This window comes from Ursus americanus, chromosome 2 (genome assembly GCF_024610735.1).
Source record: "Ursus americanus isolate L20-20 chromosome 2, mUrsAme1.1.p, whole genome shotgun sequence".
Taxonomy (NCBI): Eukaryota; Metazoa; Chordata; class Mammalia; order Carnivora; family Ursidae; genus Ursus; species Ursus americanus.
In genome coordinates this window covers 89,623,542-89,636,775 of record NC_142128.1, presented here as the reverse complement: position 1 = coordinate 89,636,775, position 13,234 = coordinate 89,623,542, and the positions used below count along the sequence as shown (strand labels likewise).

General features: G+C 46.6%; 1 protein-coding gene across 1 annotated transcript in view; it reads right to left on the bottom strand.

Moving 5' to 3' along the window:
- ASTN1 (astrotactin 1) overlaps positions 1–13,234 on the bottom strand; it is a 294,984-nt gene that overhangs the window by 135,757 nt on the left and 145,993 nt on the right. The window contains exons 7-8 of the mRNA XM_045811403.2: positions 12,261–12,428; positions 4,463–4,547 (exon numbers count right to left, since the gene is read on the bottom strand). Of these exons, the coding sequence (XP_045667359.1) occupies positions 4,463–4,547; positions 12,261–12,428 (253 nt within the window). The remainder of the gene's footprint in view (positions 1–4,462; positions 4,548–12,260; positions 12,429–13,234) is intronic.

Below are 13,234 nucleotides of genomic sequence, written 5' to 3'. Positions count from 1 at the left end.
GATTGATTTTGTTGCCAGCCTCAAAGACCAAAAATATAATCTCAAACATCCCATGTTCTTTTAATAACTCATTAGAAATCTGTCATCCATGACTTTGTTTTAATCTTTTTGAAGCTATTTTTTTACTTTTAGTGAATAGGAGCTTCTTGCGTAATGAGTTCAATAATTTTACAACTGGTGACCTGATCCTGTCACCTGGGTGCACTACAGTGACTGGCTTCACCTACCAGTTCCACCCACACATTTCTCAACATGGGCATTTTTGGCAGAACCAGAGGCACCAAAAAATGGTTGCAAGCCCCTTGACTCACATGCCTTACATATATGATCCCTGATTCTGTCATTCTTTGCTGTTTGGTCTTAAAAACTTTTATCTATAGAATAATTTTAGGATTATGTTTTACTTACAGAATCCAGATAAATACAAATTTAGATAGTCTCAAGAGGTTTTGAGTGGGTTTGTTTTGTTTTTTGTTTTCTTTTTAGGGTTATTTTAATTTATCTAATTTTTAAAAACAGAGTTTACTTATTTATTTGAGAGAGACAGAATGAGAGAGAGAGAGAGATCACGAGAAGAGGGGAAGGGTAGAGGGAGAAGCAGACTCCCCACTGAGCAGGGAGCCCAATGGGAGACTCGATCCCAGGACCCTGGGATCATGACCTGAGCTGAAGGCAGATGCTTAACCGACTAAGCCACCCAAGCGCCTTATTTTATTTTGAAGGACCCAGAACGATCATATATAATGAGGGATTATCCCACCAAATATACAGACAATTTGGAGCTTCTCCCTCCTGCTAACAATTTTAGGGGCACCTACGTGGAAGTTTGGTGTCCAAAGCCTTAGAAAGCAAGAGCTCCTCAAGAGCTAGTCTTCATTATCAGCCTCTTCTCCTGTCTCTGTAAACTGCACTCTTATGCTACACTGGGCTATTTATTTGCTAGTCCCGGAGAAGTCATGCTTCTTATGTCTACAGGCCTTGGCATATACTGTTCCCTTTGCTTAGAATTACCTTTGTCAGCCATTAAATAGAACAGTTGAAAATCTAACTTCTCCACGACATCCCATTCTAGGTTCTTAGATGTCATCTAAGTCACCCCTTATACTGTAATCACATAGACCTTTGCTCACACCTTTCTTTTAATAGGTTTTAGAATTCATTGTCATTTTTTCGTTATGTGCCCATTATCTATCTAGACTATTAGTTCTTCCAGAACAGAGACCACATCTTCTTATAAGTAGCAAGCTTATCCTGGTACAATAGGTAATGGAGTGAGTATTTGCTGAAAACATGAATGAATGAGAGCATAAATGATGGTGTACGGGGCTGAGAGGATTTGTATGAACCAACCAGCTCACTCACACACATATGCACACACCACGCACACGCATGCCATGTACACAGATGCAGCACCCACGTGTGCACGAAGGCGCACATGCACGCACACGCAGGTCTCGGTAAACTGGAGTGCCAGGCAGAGGCTGGGTAAAGTTGCAGGTGTAATTTTTTGTATTAGTGTCCTTAATCAATTTTCTTCCTTGTCTGAAAGTCATGAATGTTTATTGCTACTTTTCTCCTCATACATTAACCTAGATTTTTCACAGGGGAATTCATTTTAAATATCACTGGCCTGGGATTTGCTTGTTGTACTTCAAAAGAATGTTCAGCTATTTTTATGTACGCAGTACAAGGATACTAGGTGAAAAATATAAATACCCACACATGCTGCTTCCCTTCACCTTCTGGAACATTAAATATTCAGGAAAATCAGGCCCGCCATCGATTTTTCCATAATACCCCAATACGTATCATTAGTTGGCAATCTGTCAGGCCGGTTTCAATTCAAGTGACAGACTTCACGTTCAAATCAATTTCGATTAATTTTGTAAGCATCATTTAGAGAAACGTGGCATCAAACCCCCATTTAAATCAAGATGTATGGCATCCTCCACTTTTCATTTATCTTGTCATTTTATGAGGAAAATGCAGTCTTTTGTCTGGTGTTTTTTTATATACATATAAACCCATGCTGCTTATCACTCCTGGTTCCATTATCCCCAAGATAGTCACTTTTTTTTTCCCTCCTAACAGTGGCTCCATTATTTTATTAGTGTCCAAAACGAGACCTCGCAGACAGTGATGATCAGAGAATAATGGAAATTAGAGATGGAAATGACAGATTAGGCCTCCTTGTCTGTTTCCTGGGGCTAATGTTCCTGTCAGTCTGCAACTCGGTGCTTTAGCCTGTCTTATTTTAAACGACACCAACATGGGGCCTCCACCAAGTCCCCAGAGGCTCCTGTCTACATCCCAAGACTGCCTGTACCACGCAGCCGGAGGGGATGACGAACCCTTGTGCGATTACCGATTGAAGCCAGGCCCGTCCGCACATGATCTGTCTGCAAGGCGAGGGATGTGGAGGCTTGAGCGATTAGCCACCAAATCCAATCACTGCAGAAGGCCAGCCTGGATCATTCAGGGCAAAAAGCGAAATGATATTTTGCCGTTGTTTTCTTCAGCGGCAAGTTTGCAGGCTAAGAGATAGAGAGCTGGTTATCCATCACCCTTCGCAACGTTTTACTCAGTAAGAATCATCACCAACCCAGATGCTCGGCCATCATGCAAGCTAAAATCCTGGCTCCCCATCCGTGATGCAAACATTTCAGGGGACGGAGAGTGAGGGGACTAAGGTGACTCTAAATAGCAAACAGCACTCTGTATTCATAGCCCACCTGACATCTATTAGCCAAGTCCTCGGGCCTCCCCACCCATCTTTCAACAGCACGCCACCTCATGTGTATTTATACCCTTCTACAAACACCGTCCTCCAAATCCGGGGTACTGCCTCTCTGATAGGATCTCAAGTTCAATGGAAACAGAGCAATCCTTCATTTTCACCAACAGAAAAATTTCATGGCATTTTGACTTCCTCAAGTTTTCTGACCTGTGACTCAGATTTCCTTCCCCTAACTTCATTCTCTCTTGTCCTTATTCCTCAACCTCAACCCGTTCCAGAACATTTGCCCTCTTCTAACGTCGATGGGCATCTATCATGCCTTGACTTAGTCATCAGCTGGCCAGTTCTCCGAGTTGAGTCCTTCTATCCTTCACCATAAATCACTCCCTTGGGCTCTTCAATCATTTTTATTGCTCTTCTCCAAACTCTCACCCATTTGTCTCCATATTTATTGCTTTGAGAGTCCAGAACTACACTCCCTATTCTAGGCTCAGTCTCATCGGAATCCTACCTCGGGGATAAGAGTCCTCCATGCCAGTGTATGAAATGATGGTGGTGCCTTTTTCCCACCTTGTCAGGCTGCAAACACATTTCCAACCTGCACAAAAGCAATCGCTCTCAGGTGGCTTGTGCCTTGATTTCTTTCTAGTGTTCCCTGTTCCATCAACTGCTATTATTAGTTAGTGTTTATTGATCCCATTCTCTTCCCACCCTGCTCCATGAGCAAGCCAATGCAGAAAGCAGCTCTGAGCACCCAAAACAGAGTAGAAAGATGCCTCTAAACTGAGGGCTTCAGAGGGGAGAGGGGTGGGGATTGGGATAGGCCGGTGATGGGTATTAAGGAGGGCACGTATTGCATGGTGCACTGGGTGTTATACGCAACTAATGAATCATCGAACTTTACATCGGAAACCGGGGATGTACTGTATGGTGACTAACATAACATAATAAAAAATTATTATTAAAAAAATAAAATAAAAAATAAAAAAATAAAAAGCAAAGGAAGATGCACAGGGCTGATGGCTGCCTGGCAATGTGAATGATCTTCATGCCACTGAACGGTGCACTTCAAAATGATTAAAATGGTCAATTTTATGTGATGTAGATTTTATCACAATAACTTTTTTTAAATGTAAAAAAATTAAAAGAAAAAGGCAAGACAAGGGAACTCTCATCCCAGTCATGTGTGCTTGGGGGAAAGCAAAGGTCTCAGAGGGAAAGGGTGACTGGGGATCTGGCAGAAGTACCCTGACTCAGTATGGAGCACTCCCGCACGTCACCCTGGCTGACGGTGGTGGGGGAAGCACGTTTCTCCTCGTGTCCGTCTCTCAGAGCCCCTCAAGCTCTGGGTGAGCCACACGGGAGTCTAGGTGGCTTCGTGCGTCTCCAACAAAATCCTCAGCTAAGTTCTGCCTGTGGAATCCTGGTGGCTGGCGGTGGAATGAAAAAGAAGACAGGGACAGCTTGATTTTCAGATCCCAGCTGGAGGCTGTGGGGCTGCGAGTCAGAGGCAGCATCTCTGAACTCGTAAATGGAGAAAAAGATGACACGGACGTCACTGGAATGGTATAAATATGGAAATGCACGATGACATTTTTACCCATTCGCGATTCAGAATATAACCAGCCTTTAGCTCCGTTCCCTGCACACAACTGCTCCGCGTCTCTTCTGCACGAAGAAGGGTGACATCTGGGAAGTGGCTCGCTTGCCATTCCCTGCACTTACCCCTGGTTTGTGCCCCATTCATTCCGAATGCAAAGGTGCTTGTGTACCGGATCCTTCATGTAACCTTCGTAGCAGAGGCATTCCCCTTAGAAGCAGGGTAGGAAGAAGAAACATGAAGCAATTGATTAACATGTCTGTTTGAGAAAATGAATATGAAATGAAATGATCAGATTAAACTCCGACTCTAATAGTGGTGTGGATGAAATGATAAATCCCATTATGTCACACATCCCCGTCTCTACCGCCCACGTGAATGAACACACCCTCAATCTCTCCATCTTCTACTACGTGCTAATTTTCACTAGTGGAGAAACCGAACATTTACAAAGAACCTACTGTACGTGCTCTGTAAAAGCAAACACCGGGAAGTCTTTGAGCAAAAGGACTTTTTCATCCTTATTTGCGCAGTGCCTAGTCTCCTGCAAGGCGCATATTAGGTGATCAATGAATGTTTAAAGAGCTCCTAAGTGACTTATTTCATCAAATATTTCTAAGAAACTTGAAAAGTAGGTATTATCAGCTATGCTATGCTGATAGAGGAAACTGAGGCTCGGAAAAATGAAGGGATCTGGGGACAATTTATAAATGGCAGTTAACATTTGAATCTATGACTCTCTGACTCCGGACCTTTATTCCCACCATGCCATGCTGTTAGCCCACAGAGCAACTACATGCTTAGAGGAGGCCACTTATATCCGTTACGGTTTTAGAGGAATTCTGTGTTTTTGTTTTTTTTTTTTAATGAAAATGGCTAATGATTTTGGAGCTGTTAAACAGAAGGACCATCCACAATTCTCTATTTGTTTAGGATAGTACGATGCTTCATTACCACTAGTTACTCCATTAATATACCAAGGGGTTCACAACCCCTCTGGAATTGTATGCAAAACCGTGTATGTGTGTATGTTCATGTTGCCACGGCAGGATTCCGTAACATTCATCTGATTTACAAGGAAACTCAAGACCCCCCAAAATTAAGAAGCATTGCCTGACTTACCACTGATCTTGAAAAAAAATTGCTCCTGTTCCCTTATATTAATAATTCCTTATGTAATGTTATATATCCCTAAACTGCGGAGACCAGTCCCACTCTTTCACTGGCTGGTTAGTTCGTAGGTAAAGAACAGGGCGTGACTTCCTATGATCTGTACGTAACAAAAGTGGCTTGCCCTCAGGAGACCAGGGGCCTGCAGTTTGTTCATCTTTCTAGCAAGAGACACTTAAAAAAGGATACACATAGAATAATAGCTTTGAGTGCTGTTTTCTCTTTTCAAAGACAAAAACCAATAAAAATGAAGCAAAGTGGCCCCACAGTTATGAGGGAAGGGAGTGGGTAGGTTCTAAAGCAATGAGTTTTTTGTTAGGATCTAAGCTTAACCATTCCTTTCAAGATGGACCTCTAAGCTACTCCCCCTCAGGACCCCACTACCAGATAACGCTCATTTTCTTCCCCCCAACACCTGCTTAGCTCAAGGTGCTTAGCAGCTTCTTAGTTTGTGGGGGCTGTACACAGAGTATGAGGTCAGTCGTCTGTCTCCTGTATGGGACACTCAGGCTTCACATGAGCTAGATTCGCAACAGGCTCAAATCCACGGGCTCCAGGGGTGCTGAGCTGTAGCTAGGGACGGTCAGGGAGCTAGAGGCGGAACATAGGAAAAGGAAGCTTGAAATTAGATAGGTGATAATTAAGCTTTCAGATGAAGGCTGTTTCTTTGGGAAAAGGAAAGATAAAGAAGGCAAGTACCAGAGGCTCATAAAAGAAGAAAATCACCAAGGAGCCAGGCAGCCTGTTTACCAAGTTCAAGGAAAGCAGGGGCTCAAGACTATAAGCTACACAAGGGCAGGAACAAGTTTCATTTTTCTGCACGAGTAGGGATTGTATACATAATGCGTAATGGAAAATTCATTAATTAACTTAAAATTTTGCCCTACATTTATAGTTAACACCACTACCATCATTCTCAAGACAGAGAGATCGAGGGCAACTAAAGGGGTCTAGGGCACAGACATGCTTCCCCCTTCAGAAGATCATCTCCTGATTGTCCTCGTGGACATCAGGCCTGGGTGTGACGTTAAAAAACAGGAAGTAACCTCAAGAGGTTGTCAGAGCCATCACTCCGACTCTCAGAGGGTCTTGGCTGGAGGCCTTGCCCTAGAAATGCGGACTGACAGGAAAGGAAGTCCTTCCACATTTGATATCTAGTTACCACAAAACATGTAAAAATAAATGCACTAACAACTCAGAGTTCAAGCAGAGCCTGATTTTCCTAATGATGGCAATATGCACCATTTGTAGAGCACATTTACCTTTCTCAAATTGCCTTCAAAGTCATTATCTCCTTATGCGGTTTCATCACTCATGACTATGTGGGGACACCACCGACAACAGAGAAAGCTTTCCTCCATATAATGTCATGTGCAGCCCAAAGTCAGAGCAACAGAGACATTTTCAAACATATCAGGCTAGAGTTTGAGGATATCCAAAATCTGCCTCTCAAATGATCCTCATTTCCGGAACCCACCAAACGTCCCCCTTCTGCATTCCTCCTCAAAACCAGTTTGGCCATCTACATGGAAAGGAGTTTTGACTTGATGAGGGAAGTTGCTATGGCAACCAAATGCTAAATCTTGACTTTAAGAGGGGTTTCGTGCAAGCACAAGCTCCGACTGTTAGCTGTGAATTTTAAAGACCCCACAAGGGTGTTGGATGCCCTCCTAAGCTAGAAGTGTTACAGTCTCTGCATCTGCTGTGACAGATGGCGGGGAACACATGACGTGCCGACTCGGTGGCGGTGTTTGCAGGAATCCAATGGAGAGACGTGTCACGGCCACGGAGAAGTGCCCAACCGGGAGGGAGTGTGCCCTGCAGGAGACACTCACGGGCAACCACACTACCAGAGAGCAGAAGCCCACCAAGAGGTGATCCAGGGAGGGCGAGGAAATGGCTACCCTTGATTTGTGCTTGGTACCCTGAGGTCACATGCCTTGAAGGAACTTGTATGGCGCCTGTGCCTTCCCTCATTGCCCATTCTACAGGTGAAGGACTGAGGTGCAAATCTCATCAAAGGATTAACGAAAGACCTTGAAGCTAGGGCTCCTCAGACATGACTGGGCTGGACTTGACGGGGCCAAAAGCCCCGAGTCACCTATCCTTCAGGTTGCTGTTGGCTTTTATTAAATGGAATTGGGTGATGACCTCCCTCTGGAAGACATCTGGACTTGGGTAATATCTAACTGCCCGGCCTCCTTCCCTGTGGAGACATCAGGCAAGAGGCAGGCCCAGAGTCAAACAGCCCTGCATGACTCTGGGAGGGCAGACAGAGGGAAATACGCCAAAGTACGTCCTGAAGGAAGGTGTTTTAATTGAGCCGCAAAAGGGAGTTTGGAAAGAGTGGGCAATCCACGTGGCAGGAACAAAATGGGAGCTGTTCTACCCTGCCAAATTGGGCTTGAGAGAGAGAGAGGCAGTGGTTCAGACCGAGGAAAGGGGAGGAGGGCTACATTGAGTCTGGAAAAGTGGTCCAACACCCCTTGCCAGATTTTACATATTTCTTTGTAGTTAGGACTAGCTTCTAGAAAGATCTGGGGTAGAAGGAATTTCTGTGGATGGCAATCTTGGATGGCAATTAAAATTTGATTTAGCTTGGGAGACTGTGCTCCTTGCAGACCCATAAAAGCTAAATATCTTGAAAAGGGCAGTGAGGGTCTGTGGCCAGGGCTGACGGGGGCTGTGAGATCAAGCAGGTGTGTGCAGCCCCCGCAGTTGCCCAACCGGCTGAACACAGCCCGGGCCTGGAGGGGTGAGAAACGCTAAGGATAGCAGTTAGGCTGTGGTTCCCTCAAAAGCCAAGCAAGGGAGCAAACAGACAACGGTAAGAAAAACCCTTAGAAGGCACAGGAAAAGTCAACCTCTGGCTGGATCCAGCCAGGGCACTATGCCATTCAACCTCAGTGGTCTGCTGTCAGCCCACTGGAACCGGAGACACACCCAGGTCATAAACCTGGGAGGATTTGGGGAAGAATGTCAGTGTGCGTTGGCCAAGAACTTCCAGGCACTGGGCTCCCAGTTCCAGGTACGTTACATCCCCTCCAGATAGTTTGCTGCTAGAATGTAGACAGGAATCTGCAACGGAAAACAGACCAACAAGCTCCATCGAGCGCCAGCTCTTCTGTCGACGCCTGACACATCTTTGCATGGTCTAGGGGGCCACCTCTGTAAGCGGGGCTGGGGAGCTACAGAGGAGCGTAATGATGCTTGTCCTTTCTCTGTCCTTTTCTTCCTGCTGTTTCTACAGGTGCCATGACAATGATCACAAATGTAGTGGTTGAAACAGCACTAATTTATTATCTTACAGCTCTGTAGGTCAGAAGTCTGACTAAGTCTCACGGGGCTAAACACAAGGGGTCCGTAGGGCTACGTTCCTTCTCGTGAGGAGAATCTGCTTCCTCGCCTTTTCCGCCTTCTGGAGGCCACCCCCATTCCTTACGCCGTGCCCCCCTCCTCTACTTCAAAGCCGGCAGTGGCTGGTGGGGTCCTTCTCACGTTCGTGTCGTAGGATCTGGTCTCTTCTTCTGCCTCCCTCTTCCACTTTTAAGTGGGCCCACCTGGTTGATCCAAGATACTCTCCTCATTTTATTTTTTTTTAAAGATTTGTTTGTTTATTTATTTGAAAGGGGGGGGAGAGTGCGCTAGAGTGAGCAGGGGGGAGGGGCAGAGGGAGAGAATTTCAAGCAGACTCTCCACTGAGCAGGGAGCCCAACTCAGGGCTCGATCTCACAACCCTGAGAGCATGACCTGAGCCAAAACCCAGAGTCAGACGCCAAAACCAAGAGTTCACCGACTGAGCCCCCCAGGCGCCCTACTCTCCTCATTTTAAAGCCAGTTGTTTAGCAACCTTAATTCACCTTCGCCATGTAACATAACTCATTCACAGGTTCTGGGGATGAGGAGGAGAACATCTTGGGGGGCCCAGTATTCTGCCTACCACAGCTGCTATTCAGGACCACTGTGCAGGTGATGAGTAAAAACACGCTTAACTCTGGAACCCTCTGGAAGGTTGCCTAAGGAGAGCTCCAGGCCCCAGAGGATGCTCCTTTGCAGTGACGGAGCGTGTGTGTTTGTGTGTTTGTGCAGCGTGTATGTGAAGAAGTACACACGTGCACTTGCACAGTTCCGGATCTCCATATGGGCAGACCCCTCAGCATGGCTGGGAAAGCACATGTCCCAACACTATGACATTTCCAAGTGAGTTAGCTGGAGGGTTGCAAAAATAACGTCGGCTTGACTTGCAGCCAATTCCCACACTCAGCTCTTTGGAGAAAGGCTCTAGGATGGAGTGTGGGAGGCGATAAAGTTTCTCACTGACGAGCATGTGGGTTGACCACATCATCCCATGTGCGGGAAGAAGCAGGGTGGGAAGGGGGAGGGCTTCCATTTCCAGCATTAATGAAAATAAAAGTCTCTGCAGCAGCATTTCTCAGCTGCTCCCCCCAAATGAAGATGTTGCACCTTAGCTCTCTGGTGTGGCATCTGGGTTCCTCTCTGCAGTCTCCCTCCTGGTCTTCCAGTTGGATATTCGGTCATTGTCACAGATACTGGGAAGCCACTAGCAGAGGAGGGCTTCCCAAAGTCATTTTCAGCAAGGATTAGAAATGAGACGTCTGGGAAGACTGAAGAGGCAGGTGATGGGAACTTCACTGTGGACAAGCAGCCGGCCCGGCTCCTGGCTCGGGAAGCACGCTCAGTAATGACGGCTGCTTGCATAGTCTTCAATGACAAATATGTTGGATCTGACATGTCTGGGGAAATCAAGCAACCCTTGATAACCCCCTCTGCTCTGACTTCATGACGGATGGAACACAGACTATGCCTTAGGAAGCCGCGGGGCTTAGGGTAAGTTATGTACATTCTTGGGGGGATTCACACATTGGTCTAAAGGAGGTCATTTCTCTCTAAGACCCCTCCATGCTCAAAACACCAATCCCTTCTCCCCACATGTAATTGAAAGTGCTTCCTGTTCTTTGAAACCTCAGTAGAACCTTCCAAGGCCCTCTGAAGATCAGGCTTGTCTCAGAAGTGAGTTTAAGCACTGAGCTTGTCCCAGGATCTCTCACTCCAAGTCAGCCGGGGGGACCAGAGACCAGCTCTGCTCATGGAGAGGCCCCTCTTTGGAGATGAGCCCTTTTTCCTTTTTCCCAAGCACACTGGCTTTTGGGCATGGTGCTCAACCCATCTGTTTGATTTGGTGTTTGCCTGACAGCGTGGGAAGAACAGTAAGTAAGCACAGTCTTAGATATCAGATGTTTGAAATGCTGTACTTTCTTTTCCATATGGGGGCCTGGAATCCCGACGATGGGCCCAGGTGAAAACAACTCTTAGACCTAAGAAAATGAACTCTGAGTGTTGCAGCCACCTGTTACTCTTCCAAAGACACACAGAAATGCATTATAACAGAAGCAGGGCTCTATCTCTTGGACTCAGTCTCTACTAATAGCCCTCCACCCCAGCACCTGAAGAAAACGCATCTGTAGGAGTGTGTGTGCCTGTGTGTATGTGTGCACGTGTGTGTGTATGTATGTGTGCATATGTACTGTGTATGTGTATACGCATGTGTGCACGTGTGTGCATGTGCGTGTACTCATATATACGTGTGCGTGTGTGTGTGGTGGAGGAGAAGGGGCTGTACCTGAGGCACAGGGAGCTGGAGGAATTGGCCCCCAGATTCCTACACTTCCCTTGGGGGTCTTAGCTATCATTACATGCCTTCCTTTGTTCTAAGACATTACACGACTTCCCTGGGAACAATCTATCTGTGGTACTGAATCTACTGGACCCAGGTCCTGATGAAGACTGTTGCAGGTAAACCCCTTCTACAAGGAAAGTGCACAGCAACCCGGAAGGAGGGGCCCACACTCCTCAGGATCGTGGAGCTCACGAAGCTGTGGGCGTGGCACCATGTGTGCCGTGTCCGAATGTGGACCCTCTCGGGGAAGCCCCAGCCCCATCTGGTAACATGACAGCCTGAGAGATGTCTCTCCCCTTGGCCCCAGTAATCTCTCTCCTAGAATTTACCCGAAGAAAATAACTTCATTTATGTGGAAATGCATTTATGTGGAACGATATTCATTTTGGTAGTATTTATAAAAATTAAAAATTTAAAGCATCCTAAATGTCAAATAATAGGGGACTATTTAAATGAGCTATGATATGGACGTACAATGGAATACCAAATAGCCATTAAAATTATGTTATTGAGGATTATTTAATGGTTCTGGAAAAATTTCATGATAGAATGTGAAGTGAAAAAATCAAGAAAACGCTACTGGACTTAGTGTGCTTATAAGTCTCTAAAACTCATGCTCAGATAAAAGATCAGAAGGCAGGACAATACAATTTTAAAATGATTTCTCCAGGAGATAGAATTATAGATGATTATTATTTTCTCCTATCAACTTTTCTAAATTTTCCAAATTTTCTGCAATACACATGCATAAAAAGTCTAGCCCCAGAAGCTGACATCCGCTGACAGGATGGCAAATGGATGGTGGAGGTCACCCTAAACTGGCCTGTCTGGGGTACAGAGTAGGGGCTACAGATAGGATTCTTCCAAGGCTTCCGCCAGAAGATGACACGTTTTAAGTCAACATGTTCAGGGGCCCAGCCGCACACTGGTAGCTTACACTGTCTAGGCCCCCAAAGGCAATGGAAACATCAGGAGAGGTGGTCTGGGTTTCCAGAGGGGTGATTGCAAGAGGCATGAACTCTGACAGTTACCCGCTGCCCGGTGCTCCTGCCTACCAGTTTCGGGGTCACACTGGTGTTCACAGGGGTCCAGGAGCCGCCGGGCACAGAGGTCCATGGCCCAGGGCCCACTGGAGTTCTGCTGAGAGAAGAGGACCACTTGAGCGGGGTTCAGCCAGTCACTGGCATCCAGCTGGCTCCCCTCCAGCAGGATGAAGCGGCTCCCTGCAGGAGAGAGAGAGGAGGCGTGCCTGTGCGTGCACACATGCAACACACACACGTGCGTGCACACACGTGCATCGCTCAAGACACAGTACGGGATGCTGCACAGATTAGCCCAATCCGAGGTCAGTACTCCTACCAGCCCCGGCCTGTCATGAGCCCCCGAGCAAGGGATCCGCAGATGGAGGCTCAGCCACCACGTGGACCTCCTGCTGCCCTTGCTCCATTGTTCCCTGCTGCTTTGCTCCACCCCATCTCTATCAGGGTGGGCCTAGGGGATGCTGGGACAGAGCAGCTCTGTGATGGCCACGGCATGGCTCCATCAGACCCAGCCACAGGCACTGGCATTCACCCAAGGAGCAGGGGCCTGCTGCCTGGTCTCCTCCACTTGCCGTGAAATAGCAGGCCCTCTAATAGCGCGCACAGTCCCCACCTGTTTTCACCCTTCTAGCAGCAGAGAGAAGAGACATTAACAAGTCAATTAGGTGCTCTGGGCCTCACGAACTCAGGGCCTCCAGAACCTGTACTGCTCCCTCATTATATTGGGGTCCCCCTGGACAAAAGGAAATTATTGCTTCAGAGTTCTAGGCTTTTAGCAAGTTCCTACAATTAGGAATTTCTCACCCGGGCATACCAAACCGAAGCATGGCTGATTCTTAATCACCTCCACTGCTCCACTTAGCTTCTCTCTTCCCAAAAGCCAGAGAATCTCTCGGTGTCTATCTACCTGTATCCAGCATGCTCTGTATTTCTCTACAAAGACAGGGGCTTATTTTAAAGCAAACAGAAATGAGAAATTGGAATGGGCA